The sequence below is a fragment of the Bombus affinis genome, chromosome 8 (assembly GCF_024516045.1).
Source record: "Bombus affinis isolate iyBomAffi1 chromosome 8, iyBomAffi1.2, whole genome shotgun sequence".
NCBI lineage: Eukaryota > Metazoa > Arthropoda > Insecta > Hymenoptera > Apidae > Bombus > Bombus affinis.
Window position 1 is genome coordinate 8,648,683 of NC_066351.1, and position 19,166 is coordinate 8,667,848.

Genomic DNA, 19,166 nt, shown 5'->3' on the forward strand with positions numbered 1-19,166 from the left:
ATTATTCGATAGACAAAAAATGTGTCTTTGTCATCAAATCTTTTCTAGTGTCGCGTATTGAACAATTTCATCACGTTTCACAAAATACTTAAAAATGAAGTAGTTTATTTCAAACGTTTGTGAATTATCTATCGTCCAATAGTACTAAATGAGGGTTTGGATTACATCAATTCTTTATCTTAACTGTCCCAATTTTTCACATATTTTATTTAAGTAATACTGTCCAAAATTCCCAAAGGAAAGAGACGAAGAGAAAATGGAAAGGGACTTCGTTGAAATCTACGATCTCGCGCTGTAATATTTTTTAATAAATCTTTATAACACGTTACATCAAATTATCCCTAGAGAGGCAACATCGAAATTTCGGATTTTTGTTAGAGACAGCTGAGAGGAGAGCTGGCGATGATATGTAAAGACAATTATGCATATAGTAGCCTGTTTCTAAAAAGCAATTAAAGGACGGGCGTTAAAAATTCGTTTCAAGCGTATTTGCTGCCGCCACGTGTTACGAGGATAGACGGAATTTACAAATACGCGTACACGCCTGTGAGGAAAAATATGTAGCACGATCTGGCTGCACTTTTTTCCGCCAGTTACACGGAACCTTATTATCGTAGCTTTAACGAAATGGTCGGCTACTAGTGCTCTCAGCGACTCTTGCAGTTTAATTTATGCGAGTTTACCGTGCGCACGAATAAGCACGATAATTGTGAATCCCGCCGAATCTAGATTATACCCGTGGATCTAGAGATTCCATGTTAAATCGTAGTTTCACGTATATGTATATCGTGCGGTGCTACTTTGAATTTCATACAGTTTGGAGAGCGTTCAAAGTGTATCGAGCATGTGAACAAACACCCTCTACCCTCGGTGATATTATCATTTTGTCGATAACGACCGAGTTAACCGCATGGCCTGCTGCTACTCCTATCGGTCGGCTTTATCTTCCTCTTTGTCGCGGATTATTTATTTATTACACCAGGCGAAAATCAAAATGCCGCTGCTCGCACCGGATAACAGCCGGATCGCATTACTGAAAACGCAGACGTAGCCTTTATTTATCGAGTCCTTCAATTACGGCGAGGTTAAGGTTTGCCATTTGGCATTCAACCAAGATTCAGATGGGCCGAGGGGGTGGTATGTCCTCGTAAATGTCGTCTATGTAACCGGCTGCTGAAGGGGGTACGTTATGCCGTGTGGCCGGACATAAACACGTCGTTTTTAGAGGCATTATAAAGATAATCTTATATACGGATGCTTGCCCTGCAGGATTCAGGCTGCAGTTTCCGTTCGTTAATGAACGGGGTTGCATTACGATGCAGCGAGTTCGAGAAACTTTAAACTATAAAAGTAAAGGACAATAATTAATTCTCGCATATCGTGTCTTTTCTTTTATTTTTTTTTTTTTTAGCAGAATATAACAAGGTACTTAGGCAAGATATTGTTAAGTTGAAATTCTATTATTTCGTTACGTTTAATTTGATCTGTATGAAATCTTTTGTATATTATACTCTATTCCTTGTACATCGTGGATGCTGTGTCACAGATTGTATAGAAAGATGCATTTTTAAATAGCAGTCTTCAGAATCAAGCGGTAACTCTGATTGATAAATGGTTTCTTTTAACGTAATACCTGTTTTTGTGTATTGTACATGCCTTTGAATTGTTTGACGAACGTAGCAATGAGCGAAGTAACTTTATTGTTTCTTGAGAAACGCTTTGGATTCAGGTTTGCACGTATAAATCCCAGCAATGGATAACGTGCTTTGTAAAGCATTCAATTACGTGGCCAGATAAACTGATTTTGTAACGGGAATAATTTATTTCGTATTTATGATTCGAAAGCTTTATTGTGCCAAGTAAAATATCGTTTCGCTGATCATTTTACTGTCAATTGCAAGAAACAGCAGCGAGTCGCGTTATTATAACTTCCAGTACACGCGAACATTTTTAATTATACACTTTATTACACTTAGTTGTTATAACTTCGATAAATGAATTTGAATTTAACAAAGTAGGTAAAAGCTATCGTTTATTCCTCTTTTTATAGGCTTCATGAACGGATAATAATACATATAATATAAAAACCGAATTGAAACGAAACATATTCAATTTATATCGTAAATAGGAAAACTAAATAGCAATATTTTGAAAAATAAAATTCACAGCAAAATATCTGCATTGATATTAAAATACAAAATGTCGTAAAGAAGAGCAGGCTAATATTTGTAAAAAAAAAAAGAAGATTGGGAGTATTCGAATACTAGGTGGTAGCACTTTCAATGCTCGTATCCCATATCCAGTTACTTTAAAACGTATATCAGTTATCGGCTGTCCATTCCAAGCACGTTTCCCAACAAAATTCGATCAATTTTCGTCGCTTGAGCGTCTCACGAGAGCTCGATCGTGGATTGACGAATACGACACCGGCTGCCAGCGAGGACCAACGAAAAATCATCGAATTTATCGAGAGATTAGGTCACTTTTAACATCCTCGCCCGGGACTGCCACAATAGGAGCTCCGTCCAGGAGTTCATTCTCCATCCACGTCTTCGAGTACGACGAAGGATGGTCATCGTCAGCAACCAACCCCTTTTCTGCCATCGCCTCGTTCTCACATCGTCCAAAGCTCGACCGATAACCAGTAGTAGATAAGATTCTTTCTTTTCACCGAGAAGAAAGGACCTCTCTCTCTCTTTTTCTTCGCCTCTCTTACATCCTCCATACTTCTTTTTCACTCCTCTGCAACGATCTATACAGTGTATCCAAGAGTAAGTCCATACGTCATCCCGAGATATTCGTTTCCGGAGTTTCTGACTATAGAAGAATGAAAGAGGGAAGAGCAATTAGACGGAAGATATCCGAACGACGGACATTGTCCGCGGGTGGCGGAACTGCAGAAGACATACGAAGAGATACTGGGGTAACAGCGGTTGCTAGCGGCGGGACTACAAGAAAGAAGAATGATGCCGAACAGCATAGAACGTGCGCGAGAAACGTCGACCAAGTCAGACTCGAAGGAACTGCTACGGAGAAAGAGTTTTTTCGCCTCCTTATGATCCGCCTTTTTCTTCCACAAGCATCGCTTGTTTTGAATCCGTCTTCTCATACTCTTCCTAGTTTTCCGATTCAGGAGGAAAATTGATCGCCTTTAAACTCTTTTAAAGAGAATCTTGAGCGAACTATGAAATATGCTTCTCAGAAGTCAAATCGAATGCTCGATTCTATTTATCACGAATCTCGCAATTTCATTACGCTAAGATCAGTGATTAGTTCTCGAAATACGAATTACATATTCGTTTCTGTGAGTCAATTTGTTGTCAAAGAATGACACAAGTGGTAGAAATTTCTGAGTTTAAAGAAATCATATTTGAGAAACATTGATTATTCTATGAATTGCCCATTTTGAATTTTTCGCCGCTTTATTATACCGTAAAAGGATTAAAAGATATTGGTACGATATATATGTATGTACATCGAAAGTGAAAATGTTTCTCCGATCTGTCGATCTTTGTTACTCGCGTCCATTATGATCGTTCTTCCGTCACGCAAAATATCGCCATATTGCATTCTAACAATGGCTAATCGTGAAATGGACATTTAAAGGTATTGCGTGATGATGTATGCCGTTATTGCGATAACATAGCACGTGAACTTTAGAACGTGTGATTGGCTGCCACAGAAGGTATGCGTGTGTGATAGGCGTATATACCACGTGCAACAAAGGAGCTAGAAAGAGAGAAAGGGACGAGCAAGACGGTAAATATGATTAGCGATCAGAGAACGATATACATTCTCTCCCCCACGTAAGTAGCCGCGAAGGCATTAGTCGTGAATCAGAGGCGATTCCTTGAGTCATCCGAGTTATTTGATAGCCTTCATTTCTCTTGACAATAGAATTCAATTATTCGAACGTGTATTGTCTACTCTCTGTAGCGTATATGTGTATTTACGTGGCAAAGTGTGAGAAAGTAGAAAAAAATTACGATGCTTGTGAATGCCACCTTATTCTCGTATATCGATGGAAACGATAATATATTGATCGCACTGATCATTATTTCAATGAATTGTATTGCAGAATAACTTGTCGGATAAGCTGTCGTTACCTATCTATTAGTAATAAATCACAGTAATTGAAATGAGGGGCGAAAGATGGATTGGAATACATAGTTGAAGAACAAAATCAATTAGAACCTTTTCACAGAAGTAGAAAATCATTTCTGACTAATTTTTTATAAAATATATTTTTGCTATTTTCGCTTGAAAATTCGAGTGAGATTATCTATGGAGGAATGCATAAGAATTGTACGTTATCATAAGGTATAAGAATTTACTACAAATACAAAAATAACTGATACGCTTATTCGTTTTTAGATAAAATATGTATTATGTACATAATGTACATATTTATAAATTTTTCGCATCTATGTTAACTATGTTGATGGTACAATTAGATAATAATACGTTCCATCGTGCAATCTCATTTACGTTAAATGTATGCCAGACGTTCAATAATTCTCGCTTTTATAAATACGATGAGAATGATCACTATGTGAACTTTAAAAATGTGGATAAAGTGATAAAACTTACGACTTTCATAACTGGTTGAGCCTTTACGACCTCAAAGCTGTACGTAAGATACAACAATTGCTTTGAAGATTATGAAAGAAAGACAACTATATGAGAGAACAATACCTTATTTATTATAGTATACAGGGTGCAGCCGAATAACGTATACAAGCGAACACGAGTTGATTCTTTATGAAAAAATAAAAATAAAATATGGAATAAAATTTTTTCATTTCAGGTTTAGGTTTCGAGGAAATCAAGTTTGAAAATTTATCAAATATACTTGACAGGAGATTGTTCAGGAGGTGTAAAGATAAGTCGAAAATTTAGAATAAAATTTGTCCGTTCGGGGCTTCATTTTCAAGAAAATAAAGTTCGAACACGTTTAGTTAAGAACCGACCTAGTACACGCGTATGATAAATTTTCAAATTTATTTTTCTCGCAAACAAAGCGTCTTGAGAAAAAATGTTATTCTACGTTTTCGACTTATTTTCACACGTAGAATAACTTCCTGTCGATTATTTAATCCTGCCTAGTCCGGATAGAGCCATATTCAAATATACTTCATAAATTTTCAAACTCGATTTTCTCGTAAACTAAGCCTTAACTGAAAAAATTCTATTCCATATTTTGTTCTTATTTTTCCATAAGGAATCATCTCGTGCCTGCTTGTACGTATTATTCGACCGCATCCTGTATATAATATATATACTATAAACAATTATTATTATTATGTATTAGTTTATTTTAGTTTAATAAAAATACATTTGAAATATTAATAATTTAAGGACTCAGCTATGTATGTCCCGTACTTGTACAAATCTATTTTACAGTTTCATTAGTGTCACAAATTTTTATTTTATGGAATTAAAGCTCTCGAACAAAAATAATTTCATAGCTGCCGTTAAAAGTAAATTGTCTTTATTACCGCACGACGACTTGAATTGAAAACTGAAACTAATCACACGTGGAACGGATTGTATCACGCACAATTTGCCTGGAGGCAAATGAGAGAAGTTCATGATTGCAGTACGTGGTCTCTGAAATTGCAGAGTCATGATTATTTTCACTCTAATTGTATGACGACGTACCGATATTCGAAGATATCGATTGAATACGCAAGTGATTCTGGCCGCATTCCGAAATCAGCTATCAATTTTGAAAGCATCATTGCATCCCTGTCAGATGCCAAAAGTTCGGTTAAAGACATCATCGTGTTATCAGTGTACTCGGTAAACTTCGTGACGCATCCTGCCTCTTGCTTTTCGATTTTAGACGCTTGCCAAGCGAAATTTGGCAAAAAGGAACGTTGGCTCGAATTTATACTTTTTAGCATTTTATTAAACCGACGTAAAGTACGGTTAATTAAACTATACGTTTTTTACGTCGATATTTATTAAGTGAATTTATCGTCCCTTCCGTTCCATTAAATATCTGTCTCTTATAGTATTCATTTTTCACTCGCGATTTTATAATTGATGTATTTAGCGTCTCTCCTATAAGATCCACTCAATTTTCATATTTTTCATATAATCTGACTGCGAATATTCGTGCGTTATGAAAAATTTTAATGTATAAAAATAGTAGAGTACACGTATAGAGAGTACACGTAATATATATATATATATATATATATATATACACACACAATATATGCTGGTTGTTACAAATATTTAAAAGAAAAAGCACATTTAAGTGCAAATTCTTTAATTATGTTCATAAACGTATGAATTTGCATAAACGCATTCGTTGTTTAATTATATGATCAAATTATATGTAATTTATGGAAAAATTATGATATTAATTATATGTAGAAATTGGAGCAATCTTATATAGAGACTAATATAGCTTCCACATACTACAACAACATACGAGAAAGATGGTGATATGTAAATGGCAGCGAGGAGGCCAAAGTAGATAGATTAGCATATGACATAATTATGAGTTAATTATTTTAATTTAAGAAGAATTTTCTTCCACAAGTTTTATCATTTATATTTATTCTACATACCATGAATTTATATTTTATTGTTGACCTAGGAATAAGGCACAATATTTTAAGTAGAATATTTTTCCCAACAAATAAGGACATATGTATATCATAGAAAGATAACGTTAATTAATAAACTTTTAAGACAAATGATTTCCGGAGATCGACTACGACCAGTCTACAAATAACTTTTTATGAGTCTTATTATTAGTTTGCAAAACTAATAACTTTAATATATCTAGCAATTAGAATAGCCGGTCCTAAAACTTTTTGTCCGCCGGAAGGAAATCCGGCTTTAGCGTGAAGAATTTATTATCTCAAACTCGGCGTTGTACGTGAGAACTTTTTCTATCGATCAGCTTAACTCCCGTTTTGCTCGCTTTCTTCCACGCGATGATCTCTGACTGCGGCGTACTTCAACGCTACTACCTTCACCGTGGGGACTTCCCGTCGCACTGACATCTCCGAGAGATATTACACGTAACGTATATCACCACGACATTTCAACAACAATGCGCCACAGTCTTCAGGGACGTCAAGAATCGAGAGATCGTCGGAGCTGTACACTTACGCGAGCAAACTTTTGAAATTAATAAGTTTCGAAAGAACTGCCCACGTTGCGCTTGTCTTCGTATATACTACAAGTTTTGTAGACCACTAATTTTCTAAAACAATCGTTGAACCACCGAGGAACTTTACCGTGGATTAAAAGAATAAAAATAGAAAATTATACCTTGCTAGGATTTCACGCTGGAAAAGTTTGCCAGTTAATTATTGTTCGCGTTATTATAGATGCGATATCGTATTACATTTTTACGAATGTTTTCACGAATTTTGTAGTTTTAATTACGAAACATTTCAATTGTTATTTGTGTAAATTTCGTCCGCTCGAAACATTGCACGTGTACACAGCTTTATTTTCTGTATTATAAACGACTAATCAAACGAAAATATTAACAGCAACTATCGCATGATTTTTATACGTGAACTCTTATATGGAAATTGTATGTTATAAATTTGCGAAGATAATGTAAAAATTTAACGTTTACCTGATAAAAGCATAACCCTTGTCCTTGAATACACGAATCTCTTGGATGGATCCAAAAGGCGAGAAAGTTTTTTGCATTAGCTCTTCTGTTAGACCATTAGTTAGTCCACCGCAGTATACTGTACAGTTGGTCGGACTACTTTGATTGTACACTTCATCGAATGTCAATGGTTTTGCGTTTGCTGCAAATAAATAAATAAAAAATGTTAGTTAAATTTAGATTTACTCCATTATCAAGATAATGCTGTGGATCGAAGTGATGACAAATATTTGTCTGTTTGTGTTTTCTTTTGATTACGTTACCTGTTAATACATTATATGTTTTACATTAAACATTCTAAAATATTAGTTACTCAACATACATTTGTATGCATATGTCTTTAGAATTTTCTAACATACTTTAGATATATCATACACTTTTTTTGTCACTGTCAGTTGGACATAATAATGAAATCTTAATGGAGTAAGATAATTGGTAAAGAATATTAAAATGTAGAGAAAATTGTCTTATGTTAATAACGTCCGATTAGCATAAAATTGGATAATTAATTAGAATTTCGGATATTTAAAGTAGAAATTGATCTTCCGTCAATGCCGATACATTAATAAAGTCGTTAACACTGTCAAATTTGTAATCTAAAGTTCCTTGCAAAGTTCACTAGCTTCGCGAATTTACATCAAAGTTACACTTAAGTCTAATTAGCTGCAAAGTTTGCCAGATATAACTTTGCTGTGCTGCGGAAATTAATTGTAAAATTGCAAATAAAATATGTGGAGAATGGCAACGACGTTATAAAATTCGATCGCCGGAATATTAAATGCTTTTTAATCCCGATACCAGTCTGATAGAGCTATTAAATGGCAGGCTGCATAATCAATATCTTCACCATTTGGTGAACCAGTTAAAATCCCTGATTGCTTTATCTTTAGAAACTTAGTTCGTAGTTTGATCATTAATAACCTTCATTGAAAGTATGAACAAAAAAAAAAACACTATTTAATTTATGCAATGTATTAATCACGCCCGAAATGTTTCGTAACTTTAACAAAGTAAGGAACTCGACGAAAACCTAGCGGAAGATTAACAACTTTCTTTTTTACATTTTCAAAAAAACTGTTATTTCGACGTTTCTACCGCATTCGAGAACGTTTAATGTATAAACTATGTATAAGTTCATCGAAAGCTCCGATACTTATTGTCAGAGTAAAAGCTAATGCAAAACTGATGTGCGTTCGAATTATGGAAAATCTTTCTCTGACTCAACATTTAAAGCTGAGATTTAAAATTGCCCCATTCTAAAGAAATATTCGACGTTTTAATGTATTTCAATATTTTTGATTTAATATGGTTATGCATCCAGTGTTCGGCTATATTAAAACGTGTCGATAAAAGAAATATTCACACGTAACCAGCATTCCGTCTCAATGTGATTTATATTATTTGAAATACTACGCATTTTAAAGGGATTAAAATATTTACTTTGAATATACCTACATTGTGTGAGTTCAATGTGTTATAATATTTATGATAGAATATTGACAACCGAATGGTTTTCCAGAATAATGGACCTTAATGGAACGCATGCATCTACAACTTGTATGAGAAAAAAAGAGCCGGTACGATAAAATGAAATATTTTATATAATTTTTATTCATGAATACTCCATTGATAATTAATGGGTTTAGAATATATAATAGCGATGAAAAGATACTATCTTTTAGAAAGTATACACAGTTACATGCACGTTTGCTTTATTTATAGTCTCTCTACCTATCTTCAATAATATATGATATCTGCATTCTCAAATAATGATAACGTTAGACAGCAAATTTTGTCGATAGTTTATCGAATTTACGCTTTTAATTTCTTTCGTTCCTCATATTGAAGCGGCAACAAAAAAAAGAAAGAAAAAATACAACATGCAATTACCTAATTATCAGTGCTTTAATAATCTTAGAATTCTGCAACAATGTCGCTACTCAGTGCAAAATTAAAAATTAAGAAACTGAGCTGGTACACGATACAAAGTCATCGATGCATGCGATATTCAATTTTATCGATTAGTTTCCTATCGTAAGAAAATATAATCGGTTCTATCTGTAAACGAAGAAAAATTTGCACACGTTAAAGAAACTAACTTCACCGATATCTGTTTACTATTATCCGGTGCGTCTGCTTTGCTGTTTTAGCATCGGTGATACCCGGAGAAACGGGTCAGGTTTGACGACGCGGAACTCGGTGCAGCAGGCTAGCCGTTCGAGATATCGAACGGCAATGCCAAAGAGGTTGAACCCCGTCAGCTAAGTTTACGATCGTACGGGGGCTTAGCCTATACTAAGGTAGCAGACTATGGGTGTAAACGCGACCGGTAAACCACAGCCTGTAATTGCCTCGTTCGAGGATAGAAGGTTCTCAGGACGTTGGAACGTTCCGTTAAGAACTTACCAGGGGGACGTTCTCTTCGTTTCTGAAAGCTCGGCATTATCTCTTTATTGCCCCCTGAATGTTATTCTCAGTATTCTCGGAATGTCTCAAACTCCCTCCTTCCTTCTCTGTCCCATCCTTCTCCCCCATGCGTTATCGGTTCGCTTTAAAAAATTTTCTTCCCGCTAAAACGCTTACGTAGCCACTATAATATCGATTTTTCTCTTGTGTCCATGAAATTATTATTTCCTTTTTACGAGGCCTCGAACTGCCACGCTTTCGACGATCGATGTCGACCGAACGGCGAATGTCAAAGCGTTGCTCGTTTCGCGAACATTAGATATTGCCTGTAAATTTTCCTCTTTCATTATTTGAGACGTTTAGAGATTACAGGATATGCGGTCGGTCGATGAAATCACGCGACAAAGGTGCTGAATGAGCTAAACGCTACAAATGGTAACAGGTTCTAAGAGCTTGATCAACGATTGGATTTTTAATATCTCGTTTTTCATATAATTTAATTTTCTTCGGACGAAGAAATTGTGGCTTTTATCTATGTGAGATTTGTGAGACCAATCTTTGTGAGATTTTGGCAAAACTGATAACTTCTACCATCCTGACTGTTGTTTCTATTAATTATACAATAGAGTATTGATTATTATAGAATTCTAATTAACGGAACGGTCGATTATTGGAACACCGATCGGTGGAAAATGCAAGGATGGTTTTTTGATGGATGAGATTAGAAAATAAGAACAGAAGCCGACGTTCTTGTTTCCATGTAATATTAGGTAACTTGTAAAATATTCCCCGAACGGTGTGTGTAGAAGGAATAAAATTTCTTCGACAAGAAATCTTTTATTCTTTGTGTATGATTGCATGCTTATTTATTTACATATTTTGCGATAACAGGAATCTTTATTTTTATGTGTAAGATTGTGTTATCAGTAATCACACTAGAAGTTATCTGTACCGAAGCATCTGTACTATTGTACAAAAGTATTTCATCCGTAAAATTTTCCATGTCACGCACAATCTCTTAGTCATGAAATGTGTTTCAACAAACTATATACATAATGTTACTTATTGCAGAGAAAGTATGTGTTACATAAATCAAATGACCTATGTTTTTATTATATATTTTATCCGTGTAGTGTTGTATAATAGGAATTTAACTTAACTTGAAAAATCACATATAAAATTGTATAAATATAATACGAAAATACGCATATTAAATTGTAAGTCGGACATTTTATCCTTTCTAAAAAGACTACAAATTGAAAAAATTGTTTTTTGCCTAAACGTGCATTAATCGCAGATCTTTTCGTGTTTACAAAAAATTCCAAATATCAATTTTCCAACAAGATTTCTAAATCTTTTTTAAAAGTCTTTTAAGCAAATTTTTAGGAATTACATTAATAATAATGCTTTTTACGCTTTCCGCGTGAGAAACCATCGATCAAGAGGATAGCTATAACATCTGATCGCTAATCTACGATTTCTAAGTTAATAGGAAAGAAAGCCAACTGATCTTGTCGAATATACTTTTTCGTTCCCCGGATTTAATGTTGAAAAAATCGAAATTCATATCGGATGATCTATACGAAAAATTGCCACGAAAGCTTTAAGGGATAGTAGGCTGAAAAATTGAGGAGTTACTATAGATCCATACTATGATAAAGCTTTCATACTGGCAAGACTCTTTGAATGAAAATCAGCTTTAAAAGAAAAGATCGTAGAGATGAGATCGGTTCGCCCGAAAGGCTTCCTTAGATAGAAAGAGTAACCATTTGCGATCAAAAATTTTATCCGGGCTTATTCACGTTGAAAGTTTATCGACTTTTGAGTGATTCGTAATCAGCTCTTGTTTCAGATTGTATATACTAAAAAAGCAGATTTATATATGTATATACAACCGTACAATTGAAATACAGTTAATCTAAAATAATTCCAGCGTTTTCATAAAATATTGCTTAACGATAGAATGAAAATGAACGTGTATTATTCGAATTAATATCGTTGCATTTTTTTTTTTTTTTTTGATTAATGCAATGTTTCATTGTTTAAATAAAGAGGAATTTCTTTTATCTCTAAATAGAAGAGTTCTCTTCATTCTTTTTAAGAATGACAATGTTTGAATAAGATCTAATGTGATCGTATAAAAAAATCATCTAATTAATATATTAAATAATCGTATACAAAAGTAGAAATTTTTTTTTGTTGCAAATGACATAGAAATGAAGTATATAGCCATACAATTACATTCAAATAAGTTTACTAGCCATGTAATTGTGGTATTCCTGATAAAACGTAACAAGTTTATCAGTTACATACTTGACACGAAGTGCATACTTCGTCCTCAATTTTTTCTTCCATAACGCAATATTTACTTGAGAAAAATAAACATGAATTTTCTTCTAAAACATAAGCACAAATTGCGAATAATGTACGAAAGTTATTCGCGAAAATAGATGAAACGCATAAAACTCGCGATGATACCACTTTCGATTGCTCGATGTTCACGTTGACGCGTTCTCAAAATAGTCATGAAAATTCAATAGTGAAAGTAAGTGACACCTCGTAGCAAGGAAATTTCCTGCGTCATTTCCTCCGTACCATCTTTCAATAAGTGACCTATATTTCGCGTGCGCGACCGGCCATCAGAAGCGGATATATCTCGTTTAAGGAAATCTATCTGCTACTATATTTACTGGACCCTTCGATTCGCCGTGTCGTTGCGAAGGTGATCCGTGATTTATGGCTGGTGGCTTAGACATAGTCGGCATAAGGCTCGCCATTACCGGGAGAGCCTGTAGGTTCCGCGTTCGGCTCATTAGGCAGCTGATTACACGAACGCGGCTAAATCGAACTTCCACACACTCAATCAATGGCGACCCGAGCATGCTCGCTGAAACTTTATTCTTATCTGGCCGGGGGAACAACTTGGCGATCGGCTAACTAGATTTATCGCGCGGATCTAGGAACTTTTTACTTGGCTGAATTCTCGATAACTTGCTAGCCAGCCAGTTCCGACAGGTACAGCCCGAACAGATGAAAGATCAACAAGAAATTCAGGAGGTAAACTCGAAATTTTCCCTTGACCGTGCCAGTCTCGTGCGAACCGGTAGCGTCCCGGAGTTTCAAGATCAAATGGAAAGAAAAAAAGGACAGAACGTCGACAAGGGGATGGAGACAAGACAAGAAAAAAAAGGAGAACAGAAAATAATAGAGAGGCGAAAGAAAGAGAGAGAGAAAGAGCGTCGAGAATCGCAGGGAAGAAAGAGAAAACGAAGAAAGGGTGGAAAACAGAAAAGTGAGAAAGGAAAAAAGAAGGGCCGACGATGTTGGACTTTCGCAATATCTTCTCTCGTTCTTTCTTACACTCGGGAAGGAAGTTTCCACTTTTCTCCATTTTATGGCGAATGGAATCTCTAGTGGTCGACGATGGAACTCGAATGTACGTATCTCGTACCCCCCTTAAATAACGTAGATACTTGAAGTTTCGTTGGCACTGGCTACCCCCGTAGCGCGCCAATATTCCCCCGGAGTAAATTCATGCTAGCAGCCTTTAAGTGGACATCGGCTCTCCCTCTGTCTGTCTCCTTTTTCTTTACTGCCGCCCATCTACAGATATTTGAATAATTAGTTCCCAGGCTGACGCCGTATTTATAACTTTCCGCTGGCCTGTTAAAGCGTTATATCGACCGGGATGAAAAGATAAAAATTGCTTTTCTGCTCTCTTTCTCTCCCTCCTCGCCCTCCATCCTGCCCTTAGCTTCTCTTATTGTCCTTCCCTTTTCTTCTTTCTTACTTGTCTTTCTTTCTTGGTTTACCACAGCACCTGGTAATTGTTGTTCCGTAATTGTTATCCGTTTTGCGGTACTGAAGAAGCGCTTAAGTCATTGTCTGCGATAACAGCCCTATTTTGCAATCATAATGACGCTCGTAGAATACGATTATTCGAAAGCGAGTAGCGTCATTATATCTAGTATAGGCGAATTTTAAAGGATAAATATAAAGGTAAAACGTGAAGTATGAACCATTCCCTTTCCTAGTGCTTTGCCAACTTAATTTTCGACGTTTTAAAGCCTCCAATTACGCCTGTGAATCGAACCAACTTAAACGTGTAACATGATTTTCCTACTAAAGAAAAATATACAAAAGTCTTCAATGACACGTATATTAAATTTAAAAACAACGTTTATGGATAATATCGTATCTATTATCCATTTTATGCAAAACAAATATAACGTATTAGAAATTTCATATCACGAGTTCCCGTTATCACAAAACGTAATGCAATTACCATTATTTATTACCTATAAAAAGTTCAAAGTGTGTATTTTTTGTATTCGATATTGTGAACACTATTAAAAATTATTATTTTTCAAATCGTTCCTTCCGAATTCTTCGTTTCATGTTCATCGACAATACTGTAACATTAATATTACTTTAGGTATAAAATAATGTTCGTTTCGCCATTTTACAGTGTATGTTACATAACACTAATCTATGATCAAGTAGATTGAGTAAGACTAAAAAACAAAATGTGTTATTACTAGAACAGTGTTAAGAGTAAAATCTTCCAAGGCGAAATTTAATAACCACAATTCGACGCAGTAGTGTGCACGTAGGTAAAAGTGCACGTGAGTACAAGGAAAAAATGACATACAATATAGTTACAAAATAGTACAATAGATTGTGCGAAATATCACACGAGTTGCTAATTGTCGTGTTCAATGTTACTTCGCAATTATTACTAGGATTTGTGCATACACATTTGTATCTTTTACGAAGCGTAAGATTACTCCGTTCCTCGATTCTAACTAACTAAATCAGCGGAATAATAGAGGTGAAAGTACTAAGAAACTAAAAAAAAGACAAAAGAAATTATTAAAAGTGAAGGAAAAAAGTGAAGAAAGATTCAGCGTACTTTAGCGTCCGTTTTACCTTGCTCAACTTGTACAACTTCTTTCTCTCTTTCTCTTTTCTCCCAACGCGTTTATCCCGTAGCTTTGCCTATCATTCTATTTTATATGTATTTTGTTGCACAATTTAGAATATTCTCATGTCAAAATATTTTTCAAACAGAGAAAAATAGACGAGCATGCATACTGAAGCCAATGTGTACATTGTATCATAAAACGTTATTGTATTATAAAACGTTACGACACAGAAAATTACTTTCAACGAAATTCGAACGATGACGTCGCTAAATACGTACATACACGTATGTATTATATATGCTACATTCTATCGTATGCACACGCGTTGTACATGTATATACGTACGTATGCAGAGTGCTGAAAAAAAGGATTCGTTGCTTTAAAAACGTATAGCATTCTCGACCATCGATAAAAATTATCCAATTAGAGTAAGTTAATTTGTTCATATTGCTTGGCAATATCCTTGTGTTACATATCCTTGCTTAATATCGTTAATGGCATATTTTTTTGTCTTCTTACTAGCATTGTTGCATTGCTTGGATCATTTTCCACTTAAATGTGTTCTTCTAGCGTTAAAAGATTTCTCAAATTTAAAGAAAATATGAAAGCATCATTTTTATTCCGATTTTATATCAAAGCGTTAAAATATGAAACGTTTCTTTTTTCCGCTGAAACGAGAGCAAGACTGAGATATAAAAATTCGAAAGCGGTAGCAGGATTAAATGTAAGGCTAATTGTAAGATAAGGAAAATTCTCACTAGGCATTTAAATATCTTTGTCGTCTATTATGCTTCCGTTTTTATTATTCCTTTTACGCGTGTTCTCTTACTCGCGTATAACGCTTGGCAAACCTGAGAAATTCGTTCGAATCGGTAGAAGTGTAGATTGGAAATTAAATTGATGATTAATTTGTGCAACATATTTGACAGGATATTTTCACCGATGTTTCTAAATACTACACGTTAATAAAGACTTGTTTCTTTTCTTTCAGTGCCCTGAACAAAACGACCAAACAAGACTACCAATCCGATACAATACTTCTAATCAAATACTAAACAGCAGTTCGCTCACTCGTAACGTTAAGACACACACGACTCGAAATATCTATATCGAAACGTTCCTTGAAATAAACAATCGTTTAGAAATCTATCTTGCAAAAGTTTTTCGAATCGTTGATTAATATAGTACGCGTCTAAGAATACTTGTATAATAGAGTGTCGATGATCTTTCAACAAGACAAAAAAAAAAAAAGAATAATAATAAGGACGAAAGAGAGAACAGCTGTATATACACGGAGAAAAATAATAGCGATAGGATATTACTTTAAATCAACGGGCAACGATTTAAGTCGATGCCAAGATCGGCATCGACTCGTTGCCTCCACTTCCGGTTGGTTTATCGTAATATCTTATGGCTGCAACAACAGGTAGCGGTGCTGATATTTTTCTCCACGCAAGAACGTATAATATAAAGTACGAAGAGTGAAAAATGGAAAGTTAAAGAGAATGTATAGTATAATTATGGTAATAATAAGTACAACAAAGATATAAGTAATGTAATATCAAGGTATTCGAAAAGTTAGAAGAAGTAATGGTATTAGAAAGAGATAAAAAAGTAAGAAAAAAGTATGAAACATATTTTGTAGTAAAGGGTAAATTAGATAACGTTCGTAGCTAGCTTGCTTTGAGTTTTGGTTACACTTACACACTTGTCTAAGCCCTCACTCCCTCTCCCTTTCTTTTTCTTTTTCTCTTTTCTTTGCTATTGGCCTTAACTCCTGCCGTATGTATCACCCTCCTGCAAAATATCCGTGTTAAAACGACACGTACGAGAAAATTGCCAAGTGCGTCGACGCTTCCTATAGAATACAATCGTTATTATGCATGTTCCTTTAAGTGGTCGTTATTGTTTAACGTTAATTGCCGTTTTGACAGAAACAAAGGTATTCGATGTTTCTTCTTTCGTCGATTATATTTTCAGAATGGTCGTTTATATTTGTCAAGAATCTATCGAAAAAATGATGTTTCAAGGATTATAGAATCGATATAAGGGAGAAAAGAAATTCTATTTTGAATGTGATTATGTCCTTTATATTGGTCTTTCTCGCTAAAGAGCCTCAAGTTAAATAAATCTTTTCAGAAATTGGAAAAACTTTTAAATGGATTTGAACAAATATCTAAGAGGATTTTAAACTTCAAAATTTAATTAAGAATCATGTTTTATCATGCAAAGGTTTTAATAAACTTGTTCCTCAGTATATTGGATAAAAATATATGTATAATACCTTGCAGTTTATAAAGAAAATATACTTTTAACTGTTAAGAGATTATAACGAAAGGTATTTCAATCGGAATTGAAAATTGTTGCATTTTCAATTCTATTCCGAGGCTATAAATATGATAACTTGTTGAAATTAACGACAACATATATTACAAATATGATACTCAGGATCTACTGTTAGTTTATAAATTAATTAGATTATTTGTCCAATTGAATGTTAAAATATTTTCAATGACTAGCTACGCAAAGTTTCGATTCTATGAATCATATAAGAAATGTAGAAAAGATACGTTCAATCATGAGCTTCTTTCTGCAAACGTGCAGCATTTAACGACCTTCGTCTTTGAATGGATTTCTTTTTTCCTTGTATTATGTCTCTCGCTTATTACTTTGACTGTAGTTTGTACATTCTTATGCTGTTCAAGTACTAACGACAATTTAATGGATCCACTCATAATGACAAAAAACTGAGTATTTCCGGGCCAGTTCCTTCCATCTCTTCAGATTATGCTATAAATAGCGCGATACGTCTTTTTATGGACGGTATTGTACGATGTATTAACGTACGATGAGATCGAATATAATTTCTAAGTTGATGTTACAATCAAGCTGTAAAATTTTAAGATCAAATTTTCTTTCATGAGATAACAATCTTTACGAGGAAACGCCAAGATTCATATCTCCGTTTATTTACAAAACTTAAACAAACATAAGTTTGTTTGTCGACTGCTTGCATCGATTAATATTACAAGTTACCATACATTATAACTTGCAACATTTTAGGCATTTTAGTAGCTCTTGTATCGACTTCCGATCGTTTAAACAATCCACTGTTTATAATAAAACGTAAGATATCTCTATTTCATCTGTAAGATTTTAACGTTATATTTGCCACGGAATGTCTCGTTCACTAGAACTGGAAAAAGGGTTTACGATCTTCTCGTTTCGCGTAACATGCCGCTAAAAAAGCTGTAACGGCTCTAATGTTTTCTTACAAGCAGCTTATTCCCCTCCGTCACTTTGCATTACCATCTATCGATCTTATCGCGACAATACGCGCCACTATCAATTTCATCTTGCTTGCAGCCATAAACAAGCTATTACTCTGCTGACTGTTCGATTTGCAGCACGCGTTAGCCCCGTGCGCCCGAACTCGAGCAACGAAACAGTACTTGCTAAGTACGTCTCTCATTCAACGAGGCCGTTTAATAATCTTTAAAATGAGCACTCCAGATTTAATTACAGGGAATTGGGAGGTCGGTCTGCTTCAGGGTTACGAACGTAAAGCCCTATACTACTGAGCATTCTTGAACAATAAACACGGACGCATGTTCCCCGCAGGGACATTATCAGGATTAATAAACCCGCGGGTTCAAACCACGCCTACCATACTTTGCCGAGACGGCTGAGTAACCGTGGCCGTTAAAGTTTCCGTATAATCTTGGGATAGGCGGTTTCGTTCCACGGGAAAACCGTGCTTCGAAACGTGAACACGCCAAAACTCTCGGCCGCGGCATCCAAACGTACGTGGAAGGGTTACTCGACTATTATTTATGAGCGTTGTTTCGTACTCGCCGTGCCGCTACTGTGATTATCGCCTACACGGCAACCAGCCACAGCCTATCTTCTCCTCTTCGTCTGTGATATTATCTGCTGGCTCGTCGTTATACGCGTCCCACCACGGATACGACCGATGCGCGAGAATCTTCTGCACGGATAAACGAAGTTGAAAAGAAAATTTATGGCCGCTCTTAACCTTCATCTGTTACAGTAACGACGCTCTGCACGCGGTGTAAAGAGGCAGGCCGGTGATTGAATTGTAAACACGTACGGCTATTCTCGAAACACGTACGTTTCTTCGCCCTTGCCGCCACTATTGATTAAGTTAATACCAAATCGGGCGCCGA

General features: G+C 35.3%; 1 protein-coding gene across 9 annotated transcripts in view; it reads right to left on the reverse strand.

The window, feature by feature from the left end:
• The window catches only part of LOC126919557 (nucleolysin TIAR-like), a 583,207-nt gene that overhangs the window by 21,522 nt on the left and 542,519 nt on the right, over window positions 1–19,166 (reverse strand). For all 9 annotated transcript variants that reach the window (XR_007711695.1, XR_007711694.1, XR_007711699.1 and 6 more), the window contains one exon: window positions 7,610–7,790. Coding sequence is in view for 3 of the 9 variants with exons in the window: in XM_050728939.1 (XP_050584896.1) it covers window positions 7,610–7,790 (181 nt within the window). In the remaining 6 variants the exon portion in view is untranslated. The remainder of the gene's footprint in view (window positions 1–7,609; window positions 7,791–19,166) is intronic.